The 18,278-nt window shown below is 53.4% G+C and overlaps 2 pseudogenes and 1 gene segment (V, D, J or C); all 3 read right to left on the bottom strand.

Annotated features, from left to right (window-relative positions):
* Nucleotides 1-10,552: 10,552 nt before the first annotated feature.
* On the bottom strand, nt 10,553-11,187 carry LOC129145365 (T cell receptor beta variable 6-2-like). The segment is given in 2 exon segments: nt 10,553-10,988; nt 11,093-11,187. Coding segments are annotated over 2 exon segments (456 nt in total).
* Nucleotides 11,188-12,561: 1,374 nt separating this feature from the next.
* Nucleotides 12,562-13,623, bottom strand: LOC119247935 (T cell receptor beta variable 9-like; annotated as a pseudogene).
* Nucleotides 13,624-16,746: 3,123 nt separating this feature from the next.
* Nucleotides 16,747-17,279, bottom strand: LOC119251107 (T cell receptor beta variable 9-like; annotated as a pseudogene).
* Between the last annotated feature and the right edge of the window lie 999 nt (nt 17,280-18,278).

Here is an 18,278-nt window from a genome sequence, read left to right as displayed (position 1 = left end):
TGTATAAAGCATGGGGCTAAAGCAAACATTTCTCCAAAAGGAAACAAAAAATCTGATCTCCTCAATGAGCTTCTAGAAAAGGGAGTGTCAGCTAGCTGCTTGATGTCCATGCACCTGGGAACAGGTGAGGCTTGAGCAAAGCATCTTATTTATCCAAATAGAGACAATCCCTGGGAGAGATGACCATGGAGTTCTAGCAGCCAGAACATCCTCTAAACAGCTGGAACAATCCCATCAGTCATGAAGAGGGAACTGCCTATTTACATGTGTTGTTATTTAAAACACCCAATTCAACTCTTTGGCCATGTTAGAGGGAGAACAGCTGGATAGTCTCAGGCACTCAGTTCCCCTGGGGAGGGGAGTACTGAGCACCTGCATGCTTCAGGGCCTCTGGGTGCTAGGAGGGCACTTCTGAGGTTTGTGAGCAGGAAGGTGGTGGCGGGGCCGCACTGTGTCTAAGCTGCTGGCGCAGAGGTACACGGCCGAGTCCCCCAGCTCTGTGAAGTTGATCTTCAGGGTGGAGGATGAACCCTGTGGTCTCTGAGCAGAGAACCGATCCTGAGGCAGCCCCGACTTGTCTCCTTCATTCTCGTTTTGGAAGTACACCAAAAACTTTGGGCCCTGCCCGAGCGTCTGTTGGTACCAATACAAGACAGTGTGGCCGGAAATAGGGTCACAGCTGAGAGTTACATTCTGTCCAGTCTGTGCAACCCGGTACCTGGGGCTCTGGGTCACTCCAGCACCTGAGTGGTCTGTGGAGACAGGATCCGGGAATAGAATGAGAAGAATGTCTGTCATCATCACACACACACACACACACACACACGCACACACACACTGGGCTGCTGGGTGTGTGAGGACTCACCTGCCCCCAGGAGACAGAGGGCCGCCCAGCACAGGAGCCTGGTGTCCATGGCAGGGAGGCAGGAGCGGGAGCCGCCCGGGGGCTGTGAGCGAGGCCGGGAGGAGGGGCGTCCTGGCCCCGCCAGGCAGTTTCTGTGGTGACGTCACTGCCTCTGTGGCCCCACCTCAGGGTCAGGCTCTCCATGTCCCTTGGATGACAGCTTGGGAGGTTTTAAGCGGCTTTTTATCTTTAACAAAATCTTGCCTGCGTCTCAGTTCCGGCCGCAGCGCTGTCTGGGCCTCCCTGGCTCCTGGGCCGTGTTCTCAACACCCACCTCCCCTCGGGGTCCCGGGCGTTCTCCCCAAGCCATGTCCAAGGCACCTCCGGGGCTAGATGCCAAAGGTGTTCCCCGCCTCCTCGCAAGCCAGACCCCCTGTGAGTGTCACTATTCCCTGCACATCCCCTGCCCCTCCAGCATCTCGTGGTCAGTGTCACCCACACCTGAGGCGAAGGTGCTCCTTCTCGAAGCCCCCGACTGCATGGACGTATTCAGAGACCCCAGGGGTGAGATGACGCCTTATTTGATAAGGTCTGATGAAAATGTAAATCATGAAAGCCTGAGAGGAGCATCTTGAACCCTCTCACGCAGCCTCCCTCTTGTCCAGTTTAGAGATGAGCCTCACCCCACAAGCCCGACACAGGACACTCACACACATCACACATTGAAAAAGTGACGAGTTCTCTGTGACGCAAACAGACAACTTTCAAATTTGGCATCAAAAGCAGCAGGACAGATATTTTTGCTGAGAGTCCCTGAGGAGTGTGGCTGTAGCCAGACACACACTCCAAAAACAAGCTCCTGGTGTGTGTAAAGCTCTGGGTACCCTGGCTGCTGTCCCTGCCTTGATGACAGTTGGTCACTCAGCAGCTCCCAGCTCACTTGTCATGCAGATGTTCAGCAGTTTGCACCTTGTAGCAGGCTGGTCTTTTGCCAGGTTCACAGCCAGCCCCCCTAGGAGGCAGGTCTAGTGGGGCTGTGCCCCTGACTCCCCACTTCCCCTGCAGGCTGGCATGCAAGGTCATGGGAGGGTAACAGGTTATGCAGCGCTTCAGGTCAGTACTTCATGGGAAGCCCAACTGCCCCCTGCCTCAGCCACCAATGGACCCCAACTATGAAATCTCACACGGGGGTGCACACTGCTATGGAGGGATGTGACTGGGAGAAAATAAAATTATTGTGCAATTTGTAGTTTAACAAAAAAAAAAATTGAATCCATGAATTTTAATCCAAGCCAAAGGAATAGTAAGAATTTGGTTCTTTCTACTTTTCCCCCTTTTTATAAAATTAAGTTTATATTTTTAAAGTGACGTAAATGATTTACAACACTGTATATGATTCTGAGGTGTAGGATCACACCTGTTCAGGTGGACTGTGACATAACTGCCCCCACTCTGCAGAGTCCCCCACCCCAGGTCCACCCTGACTGGGCTCAGGCAGCATCAGCACCATCTCTCATGGTTGTTGCTAGTGTGGCTGGAGGAGGTGTGGCATGTGACTTCCATACAGAGTTTAGGGTGCAGTGCACCCCTTACTTTCCCATATTCCTCGGAGACAGTTGCTTCTTCTGCACCTGACTTGACCTCAAGGCTGTCTTGCCCCAACCCTTCAACTGTGTGTCTCAGCAAAGATTACAGGGACATCCCACCTCGTTCAGAGATTTAAGGAACTGGTGGTAATAACTGAAAACTTCAATATCTGCTGCTAATGTACCCACACCCGAATTTTTCTTAATCCTTCCCCCATCTGTCTCCAGACTCTCCCCAGAGTCCTTGACATCACAGCGCCCCCTGGGGGCCAACAGGTGAAGCTTCTAATTGTTTTCCTCAAGGCCTGCAGTGTCTGTGCAGCTCCAGGGAGTCTCCACCCCAAAGACTGGACCCCAGGAAGACTCGCAGGTCTGGTCATCAGATGCTCCGGGGACTCACCTGTACTGAGGAGGAGACATCATGGCCGTGAGCTTTAGTCTCACTCGTGCACTCAGCGTGGAAGGTGAGGAAAGAGAGAAAATGGCTGCTGAGGGCAGGTAGGAGGCTTGTTCTGGCCGTCATGTCTCATCACTCGGCCGCCACGAGACAGCGAAGACGGTCACGTCTACCAGGGTGGGAGGCTGCTCCCAGCATCCAGGAGGCGTCCTCGGGATGGGGTGTAAGAGGCTCTAGAGGGAAGAAGAGGCCTGGGAGGTAGCAGCCCACTCTGCAGTTGCAGGAGCAGCATGGTGGGGAGCCTGAGCTCAGGGCGGGGCTGCTTCCAGGAGAGCACATCAAGGTCCTGGCCATTCCATGTCAGGGAACTTCAGTCCTTGCCTTGGGGCGCAGGCGAGCTCTGAGAATCCTAGGACCAGAGCGCCCTGACTGTTCTCATCAGCAACATCACAGGCACAGCATTCAGAGGCTCAGCGGGTCTCTCCCCGCCAAGCACAGCTGACAGCAAATTGGCTTCTTCTCACTGGGGCGCAGAGGGCCAGGCCCGTGTGCGCCTCCCGCACTGGGAGGAGAAGGGGGCTGAGGTTTGTGAGCAGGAAGGCAGTGGCGGGGCCACGCTGTGTCTAAGCTGCTGGCGCACAGGTACACGGCCGAGTCCCCCTGCTGCACGGGCTTGATCTCCAGAGTGGAGGGTGACTTCCTCAGCCACACAGCAGAGATCCTGTCACCAGGCACCCCCGACTTGTCTAATTCAACATCCTCTTGTAAGTTCACCAGAAACTTCGGGCCCTGCCCCAGCATCTGTTGGTACCAATACACGGCCCTGTGCCCAGAAATAGGGTCACAGCTGAGAGTTACATTCTGTCCAGTCTGTGCAACCCGGTACCTGGGGGTCTGGGACACTCCAGCACCTGAGTGGGCTGTGGAGACAGGATCTGGGAATAGAATGAGGAGAACGTCTGTCATCATCACACACACACACACACACACACACACACACACACACAGGGCTGCTGGGTGTCTGAGGACTCACCTGCCCCCAGGAGACAGAGGGCCGCCCAGCACAGGAGCCTGGTGTCCATGGCAGGGAGGCAGGAGCAGCAGCAGCCCCGGGGGCTGTGAGCGAGGCCGGGAGGAGGGGCGTCCTGGCCCCGCCAGGCAGTTTCTGTGGTGACGTCACTGCCTCTGTTGCCCCACCTCAGGGTCAGGCTCTCCATGTCCCTTGGATGACAGCTTGGGAGGTTTTTAAGCGGCTTTTTCTCTTTAACAAAATCTTGCCTGCGCCTCAGCTCCGGCCACAGCGCTGTCTGGGCCTCCCTGGCACCTGGGCCCTGTCCTCATCACCCACCTCCCCTCGGGGTCCCCAAGCCGTGTCCAGGCACCTCTGGGACCAGATGCCAAAGGTGTTCCCCGCCTCCTCGCAAGCCAGACCCCCTGTGAGTGTCACTATTCCCTGCACATCCCCTCCCCCTCCAGCCTCTCATGGTAATGTCACCCACACCTGAGTGGAAGGTGCTCCTTCTCGAAGCCCCGACTGCAGGGACGTATTCAGAGAAAAGACAAAAGACAGGATAGATGACGCCTTACTTTAAGAAGGTCTGACTAAAACGTAAATGAATCACATGAGAGGAGCGTCTTAAACTATCTCACGCCGCCTCCCTCCCGTCCAATTTAGAGATGAACCTCACCCAACAAGCCCAACACAGGACACTCACACACATCACACATTGAGAAAGTGACAAGTTATTGTGACGCAAACAGACAACTTTCAAATTTGGCATCAAAGCAGCAGGACGGATATTTTTGCTGAGAGTCCTGAGGAGCGTGGCTGTAGCCAGACACAGACTCCAAAAACAAGCTCCTCGTGTGTGTGTAAAGCTCTGGGTACCCCGGCTGCTGTCCGTGCCGTGATGACAGTTGGTCACTCAGCAGCTCCCCGCTCACGGGTCATGCAGATTTTCAGCAGTTTGCACCGTGTAGCGGGCTGGTCTTTTGCCAGGTCCACAGCTGGCCCCCCTTGGAGAGAGGTGCTAGGGAGCTGTGCCCCTGCCTCCCCACTTCCCCTGCAGGCTGGGGTGCAGGGGCACGGGAAGGTAACAGGTTATGCAGCGCTTCAGGTCTGTACTTCATAGGAAGCCCAACTGCCCCCGCCTCAGCCAGTTAATGGACCCCAACCATGAAGTCTCACACGGGGGTGCACACTCCTGTGGGGGGATGAGACTGGGAGAAAATAAAGTTTTGTGCAATTTGTAGTTTAGCTAAAAAATTTTGAATCCATGAATGTTTATCCAAGCCAAAGGAATAGTAAGAATTTGGTTCTTTCTACTTTTCCCAATTTTTATAAAATTAAGCTTATATTTTTAAAGCAAGGTAGATGGATTACAACACTTTAATGATTCTGAGGTGTAGGATCACACCTGTTCAGGTGGACATTACACCACACGCACCACCCCAATACCTATAGCCTCCACAGACTCCACAGGGCCCCCTCATGCCTTTGTTCCCCATCTGCTCCCTGCCATGACTACAAACATCAGAATTTCAGTGAAATTTCTAATCTTTGTTATGGAATAGTTTCGTCTGTTCCTTTATTTTGTTTCTTTATATTCTCCATTAGAGTGAAATCATCCAGCATTTGCCCGTCTTCTGACAGATTTTGCTTAGCATCATCCGCCAGTTCATGTTGTTGCAAACGGCAACTTTTGCCTTTTTTATGACCGAGTCGTGTTCCCGGGGTGTATACACCACCTCTTCTTTATCCACACTCCCATCCTCGGACACTTAGGCTGTTTCCTTATCTCTGCTATTGTAGACAGAGCTGCAGTGAACAGTCATAAATCTCTCCACTTAGTGTTTTATATTCTTAATCTATTATCCAAAGTCTCCAGAGAGTGAAACCGCTGCTCTGTGCTCACAGAGATTTCGTTAGTCATCTCATTTTGATCATTCTGCAGGTCAGCAACCCTCAATCTAAAGTTGTCTTTGTTTCCTAAGATTTTCCTTAAGTATTTTTTTCACTGTGTGTTGGATGACTTCTTATTGAGAATCTTTCCTCTGGTATTCTATGGTGTTGAAATCCAAGGCAACTGTCCATAATAATTACAGATGCGGAGGATCCAGATCACCCAGAAGCTGAGGCTGTTCATTTGCTTTCTTCGTTGCTCCTTTGTACTGAAAAGAAAATGAAATAGAAATTTCATGTTGGATGCTGCTGTTTCTCAGCTTTACTCAGTGCCAGAATATTCTAGATCCAATGAATAGTGTAAAGTGCTGTTTGTACACACAAACACACACACACACACACACACACACAGACAAACCCCAATGGACCTCAGCCACACTGTCTAGGACCCTTAGCCTGAAATGCCATTGCTGGGGGTTCTGGGAAGAACAACCCAGGGTTGGGGAGATGCTCAATCTGGTTTTGGAGACACCAGTGCCCTTCAGGATAAGCCCCCTGCAGCCCTGAATAATGGAGCAGCCCTGAATAATGGAGCCCCCTGCTGACCTACCTTATTAATGGAGTACCCAGACACAGCCCCACCTCCTCTCTACACCATCATGTTGCAGATTCTGCATCTGCTGAGGGCATTCCAGCGCCATCCTGTGTCCTGCTGCCTAACACGCCTCCTTGGTGTCTGTTCCATTACAGCACACCTGGGGCCCACTGGAGACAGACCAACCATCAGCACAAGGCTGAGGCAGTAACTTGACTCTGCAAAGGCAAGGGAAGGAGGCTGGGAGCTGGGACTTTGTGAAGTATGACAGACGTTTCCAGCTGAATCCAGAGCTCACCTGTCCTCAGGAGCACATGGTTCGGGCTCTTGGCAGGGTCAGGACAAGAGGAGATTGTCCCAGTTAAATGCTCTGGTTCACAGGACTGAGAAAAGGGGATTGCAGGTTTTATCCAAAGTGGGGGGAACTGTGGCATCGCTGCTCCCTACTCCTGCAGTCTCCTGACCTTGGGCCCCTCCTGACTGGGCTCAGGCAGCATCAGCACCAGCTCTCATGGCTGCTGTCAGCATACAGGCAGGACAGGTAGGACGCGACCCCCATACAGAGCTCAGGGTGACTGTACCCCCTTTCTTGCCCATATTCCTCAGAGACAGTTACTTCTCTGCACCTGCCCTGGCATCAAGGCTGTCTTCAAATCCTTCAGCTGTGGGTCTCAGCCAAGATTAGAGGGACGTCCCACCTCACTCAGAGCTGTAAGGAGCCTGTGGCAATAACTGAAAACTTCCTCAACATCTGCCTGCTAAGGGATCCCCCCTGGAGTTTGTTTATTAACCCTTTGCCAGCCTGTTCTCCAGACGCCCTGGCGTCCCACCGCCCCCTCGTGGCCGGTAACTGATGCTGCACCCAGTTTCCTTCCAGGCCTGCCAGTGTCTGCACAGCTCCAGGGGTGTCTCAGGCAGAGGCTGGGAGCCCGAGGAGGACACGCAGGGCTAGACATCAGGGTGCTCAGGACACCGGCTGACGCGAGGGGAGATGTGCTGGGCGGTGCTTCAGGCTCGCTTGTGGCACTGGCAATAGGAGAAGCGGACAAGACAGAGAAACGGGTAGCACAGGGCAGGCAGGGGAGGAGGCTTATTCTGGCCCTCATTGTCTCATTGCTTGGCAGCCATGAGAGCAGTCAGGACGGTCACGTCTACCAGGAGGGCAGGCTGCTCCCAGCCTCCAGGAGGCGTCCGTGGGACGGGGTGGAAGAGGTTCTAGAAGGGAGAAGAGGCCTGGGAGGTGGCAGCCCACTCTGCAGTTGCTGGACCAGCATGGTGGGGAGCCTGAGCTCAGGACAGGGCTTCTGGGTGGGCAGCCAGTGGAGGCTGAAGCCACTTCCAGTGTCCAGCACCTTCAGTCCTGGCCTTGGGGCGCGGGCCCGATCTGGGGCTTACTCCTTAGACCAGAGCGCCCTGACTGTTCTCATCAGCATCATCACAGGCACAGCATTCCGAGGCTCAGCGGGTCTCTCCCTGCCAAGCACAGCTGACTGCAAATCAGCTTCTTCTCAGTGGGGCACAGAGGGCCAGGCCCGTGTGCGCCTCCCGGCACTGTGAGGAGAAGGGGGCTGAGGTTTGTGAGGAGGAAGGCAGTGGCGGGGCCACGCTGTGTCTAAGCTGCTGGCGCACAGGTACACGGCCGAGTCCCCCTGCTGCACCGACTTGATCTCCAGAGTGGAGGGTGAATTCCTTGGCCACACAGCAGAGATCTGATCACCAGGCACCCCTGACTTGTCTACTAGACCATTGTTTTGGAAGTACAGCAGATACTTCGGGCCCTGCCCCAGGGTCTGTTGGTACCAGTACACGGCAGTGTGCCCAGAAATAGGGTCACAGCTGAGAGTTACATTCTGTCCAGTCTGTGCAACCCGGTACCTGGGGGTCTAGGTCACTCCAGCACCTGAGTGGGCTGTGGAGACAGGATCTGGGAATAGAATGAAGAAAACATCTGTGAACATTATCACATGCACAGACACACACACACACACACACACACTGGGCTGCTGGGTGTTGAGGACTCACCTGCCCCCAGGAGACAGAGGGCCGCCCAGCACAGGAGCCTGGTGTCCATGGCAGGGAGGCAGGAGCAGGAGCCGCCCGGGGGCTGTGAGCATGGCCGGGAGGAGGGGCGTCCTGGCCCCGCCAGGCAGTTCCTGTGGTGACATCACTGCCTCTGTTGCCCCACCTCAGGGTCAGGCTCTCCATGTCCCTTGGATGACAGCTTGGAAGGTTTTTTAGCGGCTTTTTCTCCTTAACAAACTCTTGCCTGTGCCTCAGCAACGGCCGCAGCGCTGTCTGGGCCTCCCTGGCACCTGGGCCGTGTTCTCATCACCCACCTCCCCTCGGGGTCCCGGGCGTTGTCCCCAAGCCGTGTCCAAGGCACCTCCGGGACCAGATGCCAAAGGTGTTCCCCGCCTCCTCGCAAGCCAGACCCCCTGTGAGTGTCACTATTCCCTGCACATCCCCTCCCCCTCCAGCCTCTCCTGGTCAGTGTCACCCATACCTGAGGCGAAGGTGCTCCTTCTTGAAGCCCCAAACTGCACAAACCTATTCAGAGACCCAGGGGTGAGATGATACTGAGAACACACTTTCTCTGCAGGTCGGTCGAGGCCCCCTCTGTGCCTCCTATGTCTGAGCTGTTCCATACGGTCCCAAGCAAGGTGGTGGCCTCCCGTGTGCTGGTGTTGAAACATGGGCTCCTCATCTATTCATGTGCAATAGTATCAGTGTCTCTTACTTTCTAATATATTGAAATCTTGTCACCATTTCTAATAAAACTCAGGGTTCATTTGGAATTGTTTTTACTCTTATAAATGTCATTTTCAAAGAATTGTCCTTTGCTTTTTTACTCACTGTATTATTGACAGAATATTGTCTTTATGATATTTTTCATCAGTCTCATTCTTTTTTTTAAAGATTTATTTATTTATGCAACAAGCGCTGGGGTACAGGCCAGAGAGGCCGGGTGTGAGAGGATTCACCAGAGACAGAGTGGGGAGCAGAACAGGCAGATCTACTGAAATCCACTGCTGAGGGGAGCAGCGGGGAGACAGGAGAGGTCTGCTGCACCACTTGTGTAACTCCCTGGCCGGGGATGGATCTCGTGCTGCAGTGGCTGGGATCGCTGGATAGTGCTGTGCCTTTAGCTGCACCACCAGGGAGGCCCCATCAGTCTTCAGTGAAGGAGGACTGTGGTTCTGAGTTAATCTCTACATCTAACTCCCTTTCATACCTTTTCTCTGTGGCTCTCAGTGTTCTTATTTCTTTGGAAAATTTTATCTTTTTGGCTACTTGAAATACCTTCTCATTGTTATCCATGGTCAACATTTTTACCATCAAATAAGTGAGGATGTGTGTTTTTAATCACTTGTGGAAATTTTTCAGCCTTTGTCATCTCCCTAATTTTTCCTTCTGAAATTTCAATCATAGGTAAGAAAAGGAAGTCCTGGTGAAAGGCTATGAGTGTTCTCACAGACGAAACACCCCGTTTTTTCTTTCCTATCCTTTTACTTCTCTTTCCTATTTTACATTTAGTCTGTGTGATATTTCATTATTTTCTTTGAATCTGTCTTATATGTCTCTAATAGGTCTTTTAGAACATCTAATCCGCGTTTTAACTTACCCATTTTTTTCAGTGTAAATCGTGTCTAGATATCCTATCCCTGGTTTTTTAAAGTGACCTGTTGCTTCTTGACAGTCTCTTTTCTTCCTCGTGTGTCAATTCCTTCTTATAGTTACTCAAATGCAGCTTTTTGAGCTAATGTATCTCCTAAGGTCAAATGGCTTCCATTTCAAATGTTTATAGTTTCCACTCACTTTCTTGCATGGGGTTTGCGCTTAGTACTCTCGCCTGGGGAAACATGTGTCTGTGTTAATCTGTGGGACTACGAGGGGCTGGAGTGAGCGCGCTATTCAGAGTCCACAATTCCTGGAGGAACAGCTGAAATCCCGAAGGTGTGAGCCGGGAATCGCCTGCTGTCCCTGGGCTGCTGAGAAACTGCAGGGTAAGAGTATCAGGAAATGTCCTCAGGGCAATATTTTAGGCCTGCATAGAATTCTGACTTCTGTTTAATTACACTCTCTCCATAAATCAGTCAATTAGGTAAGTGCATTAAGGATTTTCTGCTCTTCAATTATACACACACACACACACACACACACAGAGAGAGACAGACAGACAGACAGAGAGAGACAGAGAGACAGACAACCAGCCCTCACGTATGGACATTCTTTCTTCTTTACTTTCAGACCAAGCCATTAGTCACAGGACTCCAGGGCTCCCTGTGCTGACAGTGTACAAGAGCTCTGATGAGTCCCGGGGTGCAGGGCCCCCGCCTTCTTGTGCAGAGGGGAGGTGAGCCTGCAGCACTGTGCATAGCTGGTGGCACAGAAGTACACAGCTGTCTGGGAGGTGTTGGCAGACTTCAGCTCAAGAAGGAAGTTGTTCTTTTCTCTGGAGGCGTCATACCCCTCGTGGATGTCTCCCTTGTATACGGTACCAGAACCACGTGAGTAGTGGATCAGCTTCAGCCCGAGTCCTGGGTCCTGGCAATACCAGTACATGTAGTCGTGGTTCATATCCTGGTCACAACTCAGGTTCCTGCTCTGTTCTGTCCTCAGGATCTGGAATCTGGGGTTCTGAAAGACCCCAGCCTTCACCACACCTGTGCAAAGGAGATGAAGCTAATGGAGCCACAGACCCAACAGAAAGGCTGAGCACGGAGGCCTTGACCATGTCCCCAGGACAGGGGCCCCGCCCAGGACTCACCTGCCTGCAGGAGACCCCAGACCCCCCAGCACAGGAGGGGGACGCTCATGGCAGAGACAGGAGACTGCGGGTGCTGGGGCTGTGGGTGCTGGTGAGAGGGGAGCGGGGCTGTGAGGGAGTGTTGTGAGATGTCACAGCCCTCCTGGCCCAGGGCCAACCTGTGACAGGGCCACGCCCATCCCCTGGGGTCAGTGGGTGCTCAGAGCTCACAGGCCCTCCTGCCCAGGACCTCAGGTGGGTAAAGATCTGGGAGCAGGGGTGACTCCAAGGTGAGTGGAAAATGTTCTTTTGTTATTTGAAACATTGCATGTCACAGGGGCGTCTCTTCACGCAGAACGACTGTCACTAGCTGGGTGATGAGTACAGCCGGGTGTCAGGTGCTCTGGGGCACGGAATCCCCTCCTTAGAGGACCTGGGTCAGCTCAGATCTGCGGCCTTACCTCCATGTTCTGAATCAGGGTTGAGCCTCGGCCCCACACCATGCAGCCGGTGCTGAGGCCGTGACCTTGTGTTTCTGAGGTCCTGCGGGTGTGCCGGGTCCCCGGGGCTCCAGCTCCCGTGCTGGGTGTGAGATGTCAGCGTCCCAGGGGCCAAGAGAAGGACACAGACCCTGAGCCCAGAATCACAGGAGGAGCCTGATGTTGGAGACTCAAGTCCAGGCCTTGGCCTGCGGCCTGGAAAACCAGTGGGTCCCGGTCGGTGCCCAGGACTCTGCCCTGGATGGGGGACACGCAGCAGGGGACTGGAGGCAGCAAGGCCAGAGCAGGAGGGGGCTCCCCTCTGCACCCAGTGTCCTGGGGAGCTCATCTCCGTCACCCATGTCACTAGAGCCACCTCGTCTGAAAGGACAGAGAGAAACTTGTGATCTTGAAGGCAGGAATGTCCCTTCATTAACTGCATCACAGGGAGAGTTATGAACACGGGATTAGAGCCCACGGCCCCGGAAGCCCCCGCCCCGTGCGTGCGAAGGGCTGTTGCATTTGGTCAAGTTATTTTACTTGGACAAATTCCCTCATCTCTGGAACGAGAACAGTGACTGCATTCGCCTCTAACAGTTTTCTCTCAGAAATAATTAAAGTTTATTTTTTTTTTTAAATGAAGGGAAAATAGCAACTTGACAGTAAACCCCACTCGTACGTTGTTTTCGCGACGCCTCTTCCCCTGGGGTTGTTTCCTTCGGTGTTTGACCGTCCATGAAGCCCGCAGGCTTCTGTAGAGAGTCAAATGTGAAGGTGCATATGGGATTTTCAAACTGAACCTTAAAATCTCAGTCAGGAACCATTTTCATATTACAGAGCGTGATTCAATAACACCCTGTGCAAGAGGGGACTGAACACACTTGTGGGAAAAAGCAGGTCTGAATAATGATGATTCGGGTCCGTTTTCCCCGGGAACTGAATCATGAAGAGGAGACGGCGCGTCCTTGCGGGGAGTCCCGCCCCACTTCCATGCAGCTGGGGGGGCACATCTGGGGGCTCCCTGGCCTTGAAGCCCCCATGCTGATGGCCCTGACTGAGGCCCGAGGTGGGGGATGCAGTGCAGGAAACATTTTATTTCATAAGGGAAAATCAGAGGATGTTCTTTGCCTTGCAGTTACATGGCCCTTGAGGTTTTCTGGGTGGGTGTTGTGATGATCAGAAAAAAAGCATCATCTTCCCTGCGCGCTAATCTGGGCCTGGAAGGGGAAGCCAAATGAGGGGTGATTCTACCTGGGGGGGTGGGGAGCATAGGTGTTCAAAGCAACTTGAGTTTGGTTCCTCCCTGGAGCAGTTCTGAAATGGAGCCAGGGACGGACACTTCCCCACAGACAGTAAATTACTAAAATAAATAAATCTTTTGGCTGTTTTCCTGTCATCACATATCACACACAGGAGCCAAAACACACTGTCCTACCCCGGGGCTGAGCCTCCTGCCCCTGACCTGCCCTCCCCCTCACTTCCTGAGCTGGGCTGGAGGGTATTTGTGCTCTGGGCTGCTGCTCCTGCAGGGCTGTGCCAAGCTGCTGGCGCAGAGATACAGGGCCGTGTCCCCGGCTCCACGAAGCCCATGTTCAGCTCAGAGCGATGATGGACTTCCAACTGCCCAACTTTGAATCTATCAGGGAGACTTCCTTTTTCTCGATCTTCTCCAGCATAATAATGAACCAGGAACTCAGGGCCCTGGCCCGGGGACTGCTGGTACCAGTACACAGACAGGTGTCCTTTCTCATAGGAACATGCGAGATTCGCGTTCTGTCCTCTCGCTGTGACCAGATACTTGGGGTTCTGCGTGACTTCAGAGTCCACTGGGCCTGTGGGAGGAGACACACAGGAGCTGAGGCAGAGCCAGGGGAAGCCTCTGCTCAGCCATCACCAGGGCAGGCAGGTCACCAGGCATCTGAGCCTCTCCCAGGCTCCCCAGGGTGCCAGGACCCACCTGTTCCCAGGAGACAAAGGGCCACACTGCAGAGGAGCCTGGAGCCCATGGCGGCCTCAGGCCCTGGCAGCTCCTGGTTCAGGGAGGTCTGAGTTAGTCACCTCCCAGGCCCTGATTGGACACTTGCTGCTGATGTCACTGTTGTGACATCACTGTCCTGCTGTTCCTCTCTCTGCAGGACTCCCCTGGCCTGCTGTGCCTTTAACAGAGCCCAAGGCTGGCCACTCTCTGTTCAGTCCCTGTCTGCACAGCGCACACGTGGGTGGGTGTGGGCTCAGCCCCTCCCCCTATGCCCACAAATACCTGTTCTCTTCTGTCTGCCTCTCTTGACACTAGTTACCATCATCATCATCTCTTCACCTTTCCTTCCCTTGCAGTTGAAGGGACAGATGAGAGGAAGGACCATGACCACTTCCCTGGACAGGGGAGTCTCTGTGACTGCACTATTCCCTGGACCTCCCAGTGCCTCAGCCCCCTCCCTGACAAGGCATGTGTCCAAGACTCCCCTTCAGCTGGGCCCTCCTGGGCACTGACCCCTCCTCCAGAGCACCTGCACATCTGTGGGCCCACAGCGACTCCCAGTGGCCACAGGTCCTCAGGCCCATGGATACCCCTGGTGTGTGGGAATCAGAGTGGACACTACTCCACCTGCCCAGTGCTCAGCTCTCCATTTACTGTTCTTTCAGTCTGGCTGCCTTAAGACTGAGATTTAAGTCCACTCATACATGTGAATTTACTGTAAGAACAATCATTTGATCAAGCAGGGGATGATTATTCCACCATTAGCACATGATGATGGAAAACAACAGGCGCCATAAACAGGCCATGAAAATGAATATTTCCTAACACAGCTCCTCCTGGTCCCGAGACCTAAGGATCCACTAGTAAGTACTCACTTTTAGACAGAGCATTTATAAAAAGGATTTACGTATTTTACATAACATTTCTGATCTTATAAACTCTTAAAACTTGTCAGTGATAATGAACACTCCCAGCCAGGACTAAAGTCCTTCATCTAAACTCCTTAATCTATAGACATCCTCTCTTGTCTCCCTTGTTACCCCGCCACCAACTTTACCAGAAATCTCAACTCTCAGAATTACATTTACAGACGTTGTATTTACTCAGGATACAGAAAGTGCCTCTTGTTGAATTGTGCATTTCCACACCAGGGACAGAGGCTTGCACAAACTGATGCTGGCCCCACAAGGGAATATTCTATAGAAACTCTTACACACGCTCTCTGCCTTGGGGCTCACTCACGCTCACACACGGGAGCTCAGGCTGGGAGGCCAGGACCTGAGTGTGAAAACCCATGCAGAGTCCTTGCATCAGAGAATTGCTCGTGATCAGTGAATCAAGACAAGCAGGGGCAAAAGTCATAGTTTACTGTTTATTCCTGACTCTGTCAGAGCAAAATCTCTCCCCCTCTGAGGCCCGGGCTCTCATGTCAGTAGACGAGCACATTGTGTGGGTCCTGACTTAACCTGCAGGTGGGACGTGGTCATGGGGACCGGGCCAGGGCTGGGAGCCATGGGTCAGAGGGCATGTGCACCCCGAGCACAGGAGGCCAGACCTTGGACCATACTGGACTCGGAGATGTGGACAGAGAGTCTGAGGGGCTCTCAGGTGGTGACTGCTGTCAGAGGAGTCAGGACAGTCGGGGATTGTCCTCCATCCTGTAGGTGTGTTTGGGTGTTTCCCTTTCCTGGCTGGGGCAGGGCCTCCATAAGGGGCAGGGTCACTGGCTCCCCACACAGGTAGGCTGGTCCTCAGCCTGGATCTCACTTTGATGAGTCAACAGATCACGGAGGACATGAGCCCTGTCCACGGGGGCATTTCTCTTGTGAGGAGTCCAAAGGGGGCCAGAATCTTCCCGTTGTCTGTAAGAACTGGTCCAGGAGCCTGTCTGAGACGAGATAATGTCCTCCCGACTCCACTGGCCTCACTCTGACCTGGAGTCCTGCTGTCCAGGGCCTTCAAGCCTCACAGAAGCGCAGGAAGGAGACAGAGCCCCTGCTTTGGAGGGAGTCTGAATCCACAGTCATGAGAGAAAATCCTTAGTCAGGACCTGGACATCTAGATCTGAGCCAGAGCAGTTGGGGGGCAGGTCACCTGGGACAGGTATATAGGGATTAAACCAACTTCACCTCTAGGAGGAACTTGTGTAAACTTCGTGTTGTAGAGAGTCACAGCAACTGCCCTAGCAACATTAAAATTGCATAAAGTTGAAAAATAATCAGATAAGCTGTAAACTTTCAACTCAGCATCACAGTCACCTGCTCCATCCAGGGCCTCACGCACTTTGGGCACAGGCACCCATGAGAGTTTAGAACAAGGGACTGAGCTCCACAGGGCAGGGAGAGTGTCCTGCCCATGTGTGGAGGGACAACAGCAGCAGACACACCTCGCGTGTCACTGTCCTCCTTGGGGAGTCAGTGGCTGCTCAGGGCACCTCCTGCCCAGGAGCACACGTGAGTGTGGAGATCAGGGTAGGTGCAGAATCGAAGGAGAATGGAAAATGTTCTCTTTTTATTGGGTGATCACATGTCACGGGGCTCTCCTTGTGCAGAACAATTGTCAATAGTGAGTGATGAGTATAGCCGGGGTAACAGGTGCTCAGGGGCCCGGAACACCCTCCTTAGAAGACCGGAGTCAGCCCAGGTCTGTGGCCATGACCTTCATGTTCTGAATCAACATTGAGTCTCAGACCCACAGATTATGCAGCTGGTCCTGAGGCCATGACATTGCATTTCTCATCTGGGGTTCCTAAGGGGGTGCTAGGTCCCTGAGGCATCAGCTCCTGTCCTGGGTCTGGGGGAGTCAGCAAACCCGGGCTACAAGGAGCCGTGCAGAGAGTCAGAGGAGCAGCCAGTTGAGGACACTGCTCACACATCTACAAATAAGACAAATAATACTGATGGACTGATGTGGTGATGAGCAGTAAAATGCTTGATCTTCTCTGCATGGCTAATCTGGGCCTGGAAGGGGAAGCCAGATGAGGGGTGATTCTACAGGGGGGTCGGTGGGAAGCACAGGTGTTCAAAGCAAACTTGAGTTTGGCTCCTCCCTGCAGCAGTTCTGAAATAGAAGCGGGGAAGGAATTTCCCACAGATAATGAGATAGTAAAATAATACTTCTGTTGGCGGTTTTCCACCTATCACATATCACACCCAGGATCCCAGAGACACTGTCCTGCCCCCAGTGCTGAGCCTCCTGCCCCAGCCCCCGCCTCCCCCTCACTTCCTGAGCTGGGCCTGAGGGTTTTTGTGCTCTGGGCTGCTGCTCCTGCAGGGCTGTGCCAAGCTGCTGGCACAGAGATACAGGGCCGAGTCCTCTAGCTCCAGGAGGTCCATGTTCAGCTGAGAGCGATAATTGTCTTTCAACTGCTCAACATTGAATCAGTCAGGGAGACTTTCTTTGTCTCGCTCGTTCCCATTGTAATACTGAACCAAGAACTTGGGGCCCTGGTCCAGGGCCTGCCGGTACCAGAACACAGACAGGTGTCCATTCTCATAGGAACAACTCAGTGTCACATTCTTTTTTCTCGCTGTGACCAGATACTTGGGGTTCTGCGTGACTTTAGAGTCCACTGGGCCTGTGGGAGGAGACACACAGGAGCTGAGGCAGAGCCAGGGGAAGCTTCTGCTCAGCCATCACCAGGGCAGGCTGGTCACCAGGCAGCTGAGCCACTCCCGAGCTCCCCAAGGTGCCAGGACCCACCCGCTCCCAGGAGACAAAGGGCCACACAGCAGAGGAGCCTGGAGTCCATGGCGGCCTCAGGCCCTGGCAGCTCCTGGCTTAGGGGGGTCTGAGTTAGTCACCTCCTGGGCCCTGATTGGGTACATGCCATTGATGTCACTGTTGTGACATCACTGTCCTGCTATTCAACTCCCTGCAAGACTCCCCTGGCCAGCTGCATCTTTAACAGGACCAGGGCTGGGAGCCATGCACCCCGAGCACAGGAGGCCGGACCTTGGACTTTCCTGGACTTGGAGATGTGGGCGGAGAGTCTGAGGGGCTCAGGTGGTGACTGCTGTCAGAGGAGTCAGGACAGTCGGGGATTGTCCTCAATCCTGTAGGTGTGCTTGGGTGTTTCCCTTTCCTGGCTGGGGCAGGGCCTCCATAAGGGGCAGGGTCACCGGCTCCCCCCACAGGTAGGCTGGTCCTCAGCCTGGATCTCACTTTGATGAGTCAACAGATCACAGAAGACATGAGCCCTGTCCATGGGAGCATTTCTCTTGTGAGGCATCAAAAGGGGGCCAGAACCTTCCCATTGTCTGTAAGAACTGGTCTAGGAGCCTGTCTGAGGTAAGTTAATGTCCTCCTGACTCCACTGGCCTCACTCTGACCTGGGGTCCTGGAGTTCAGGCTCTTCCAGCATCACAGAAGCACAGGAAGGAGACGGAGCCCCAGCTTTGGAGGGAGTCTGAATCCATGGTCAGGAGAGAAAATCCTTGGTCTGGACCTGGACATCTAGATCTGAGCCAGAGCAGTTGGGGCCCAGGTCACCTGGGACAGGTGTATAGGGATTAAGCCAACTTCACCTCAAGGAGGAACTTGTGTAAACTTCGTGTTGTAGAGAGTCACAGCAACTGCCCTTGCAACATTAAAATTGCATAAAGGTGAAAAATAACCAGATAAGCTGTAAACTTTCAACTCAGCATCACGGTCACCTGCTCCATCCAGGGCCTCACGCACTTTGGGCACAGGAACCCATGAGAGTTTAGAACAAGGGACTGAGCTCCACAGGGCAGGGAGAGTGTCCTGC

The sequence above is a fragment of the Talpa occidentalis genome, unplaced genomic scaffold (assembly GCF_014898055.3).
Source record: "Talpa occidentalis isolate TD23 unplaced genomic scaffold, MPIMG_talOcc4v2.1, whole genome shotgun sequence".
NCBI classification, from domain to species: Eukaryota; Metazoa; Chordata; class Mammalia; order Eulipotyphla; family Talpidae; genus Talpa; species Talpa occidentalis.
Note: the sequence above shows the minus strand (reverse complement) of the source record. Positions and strands in the feature narration are given on the sequence as shown.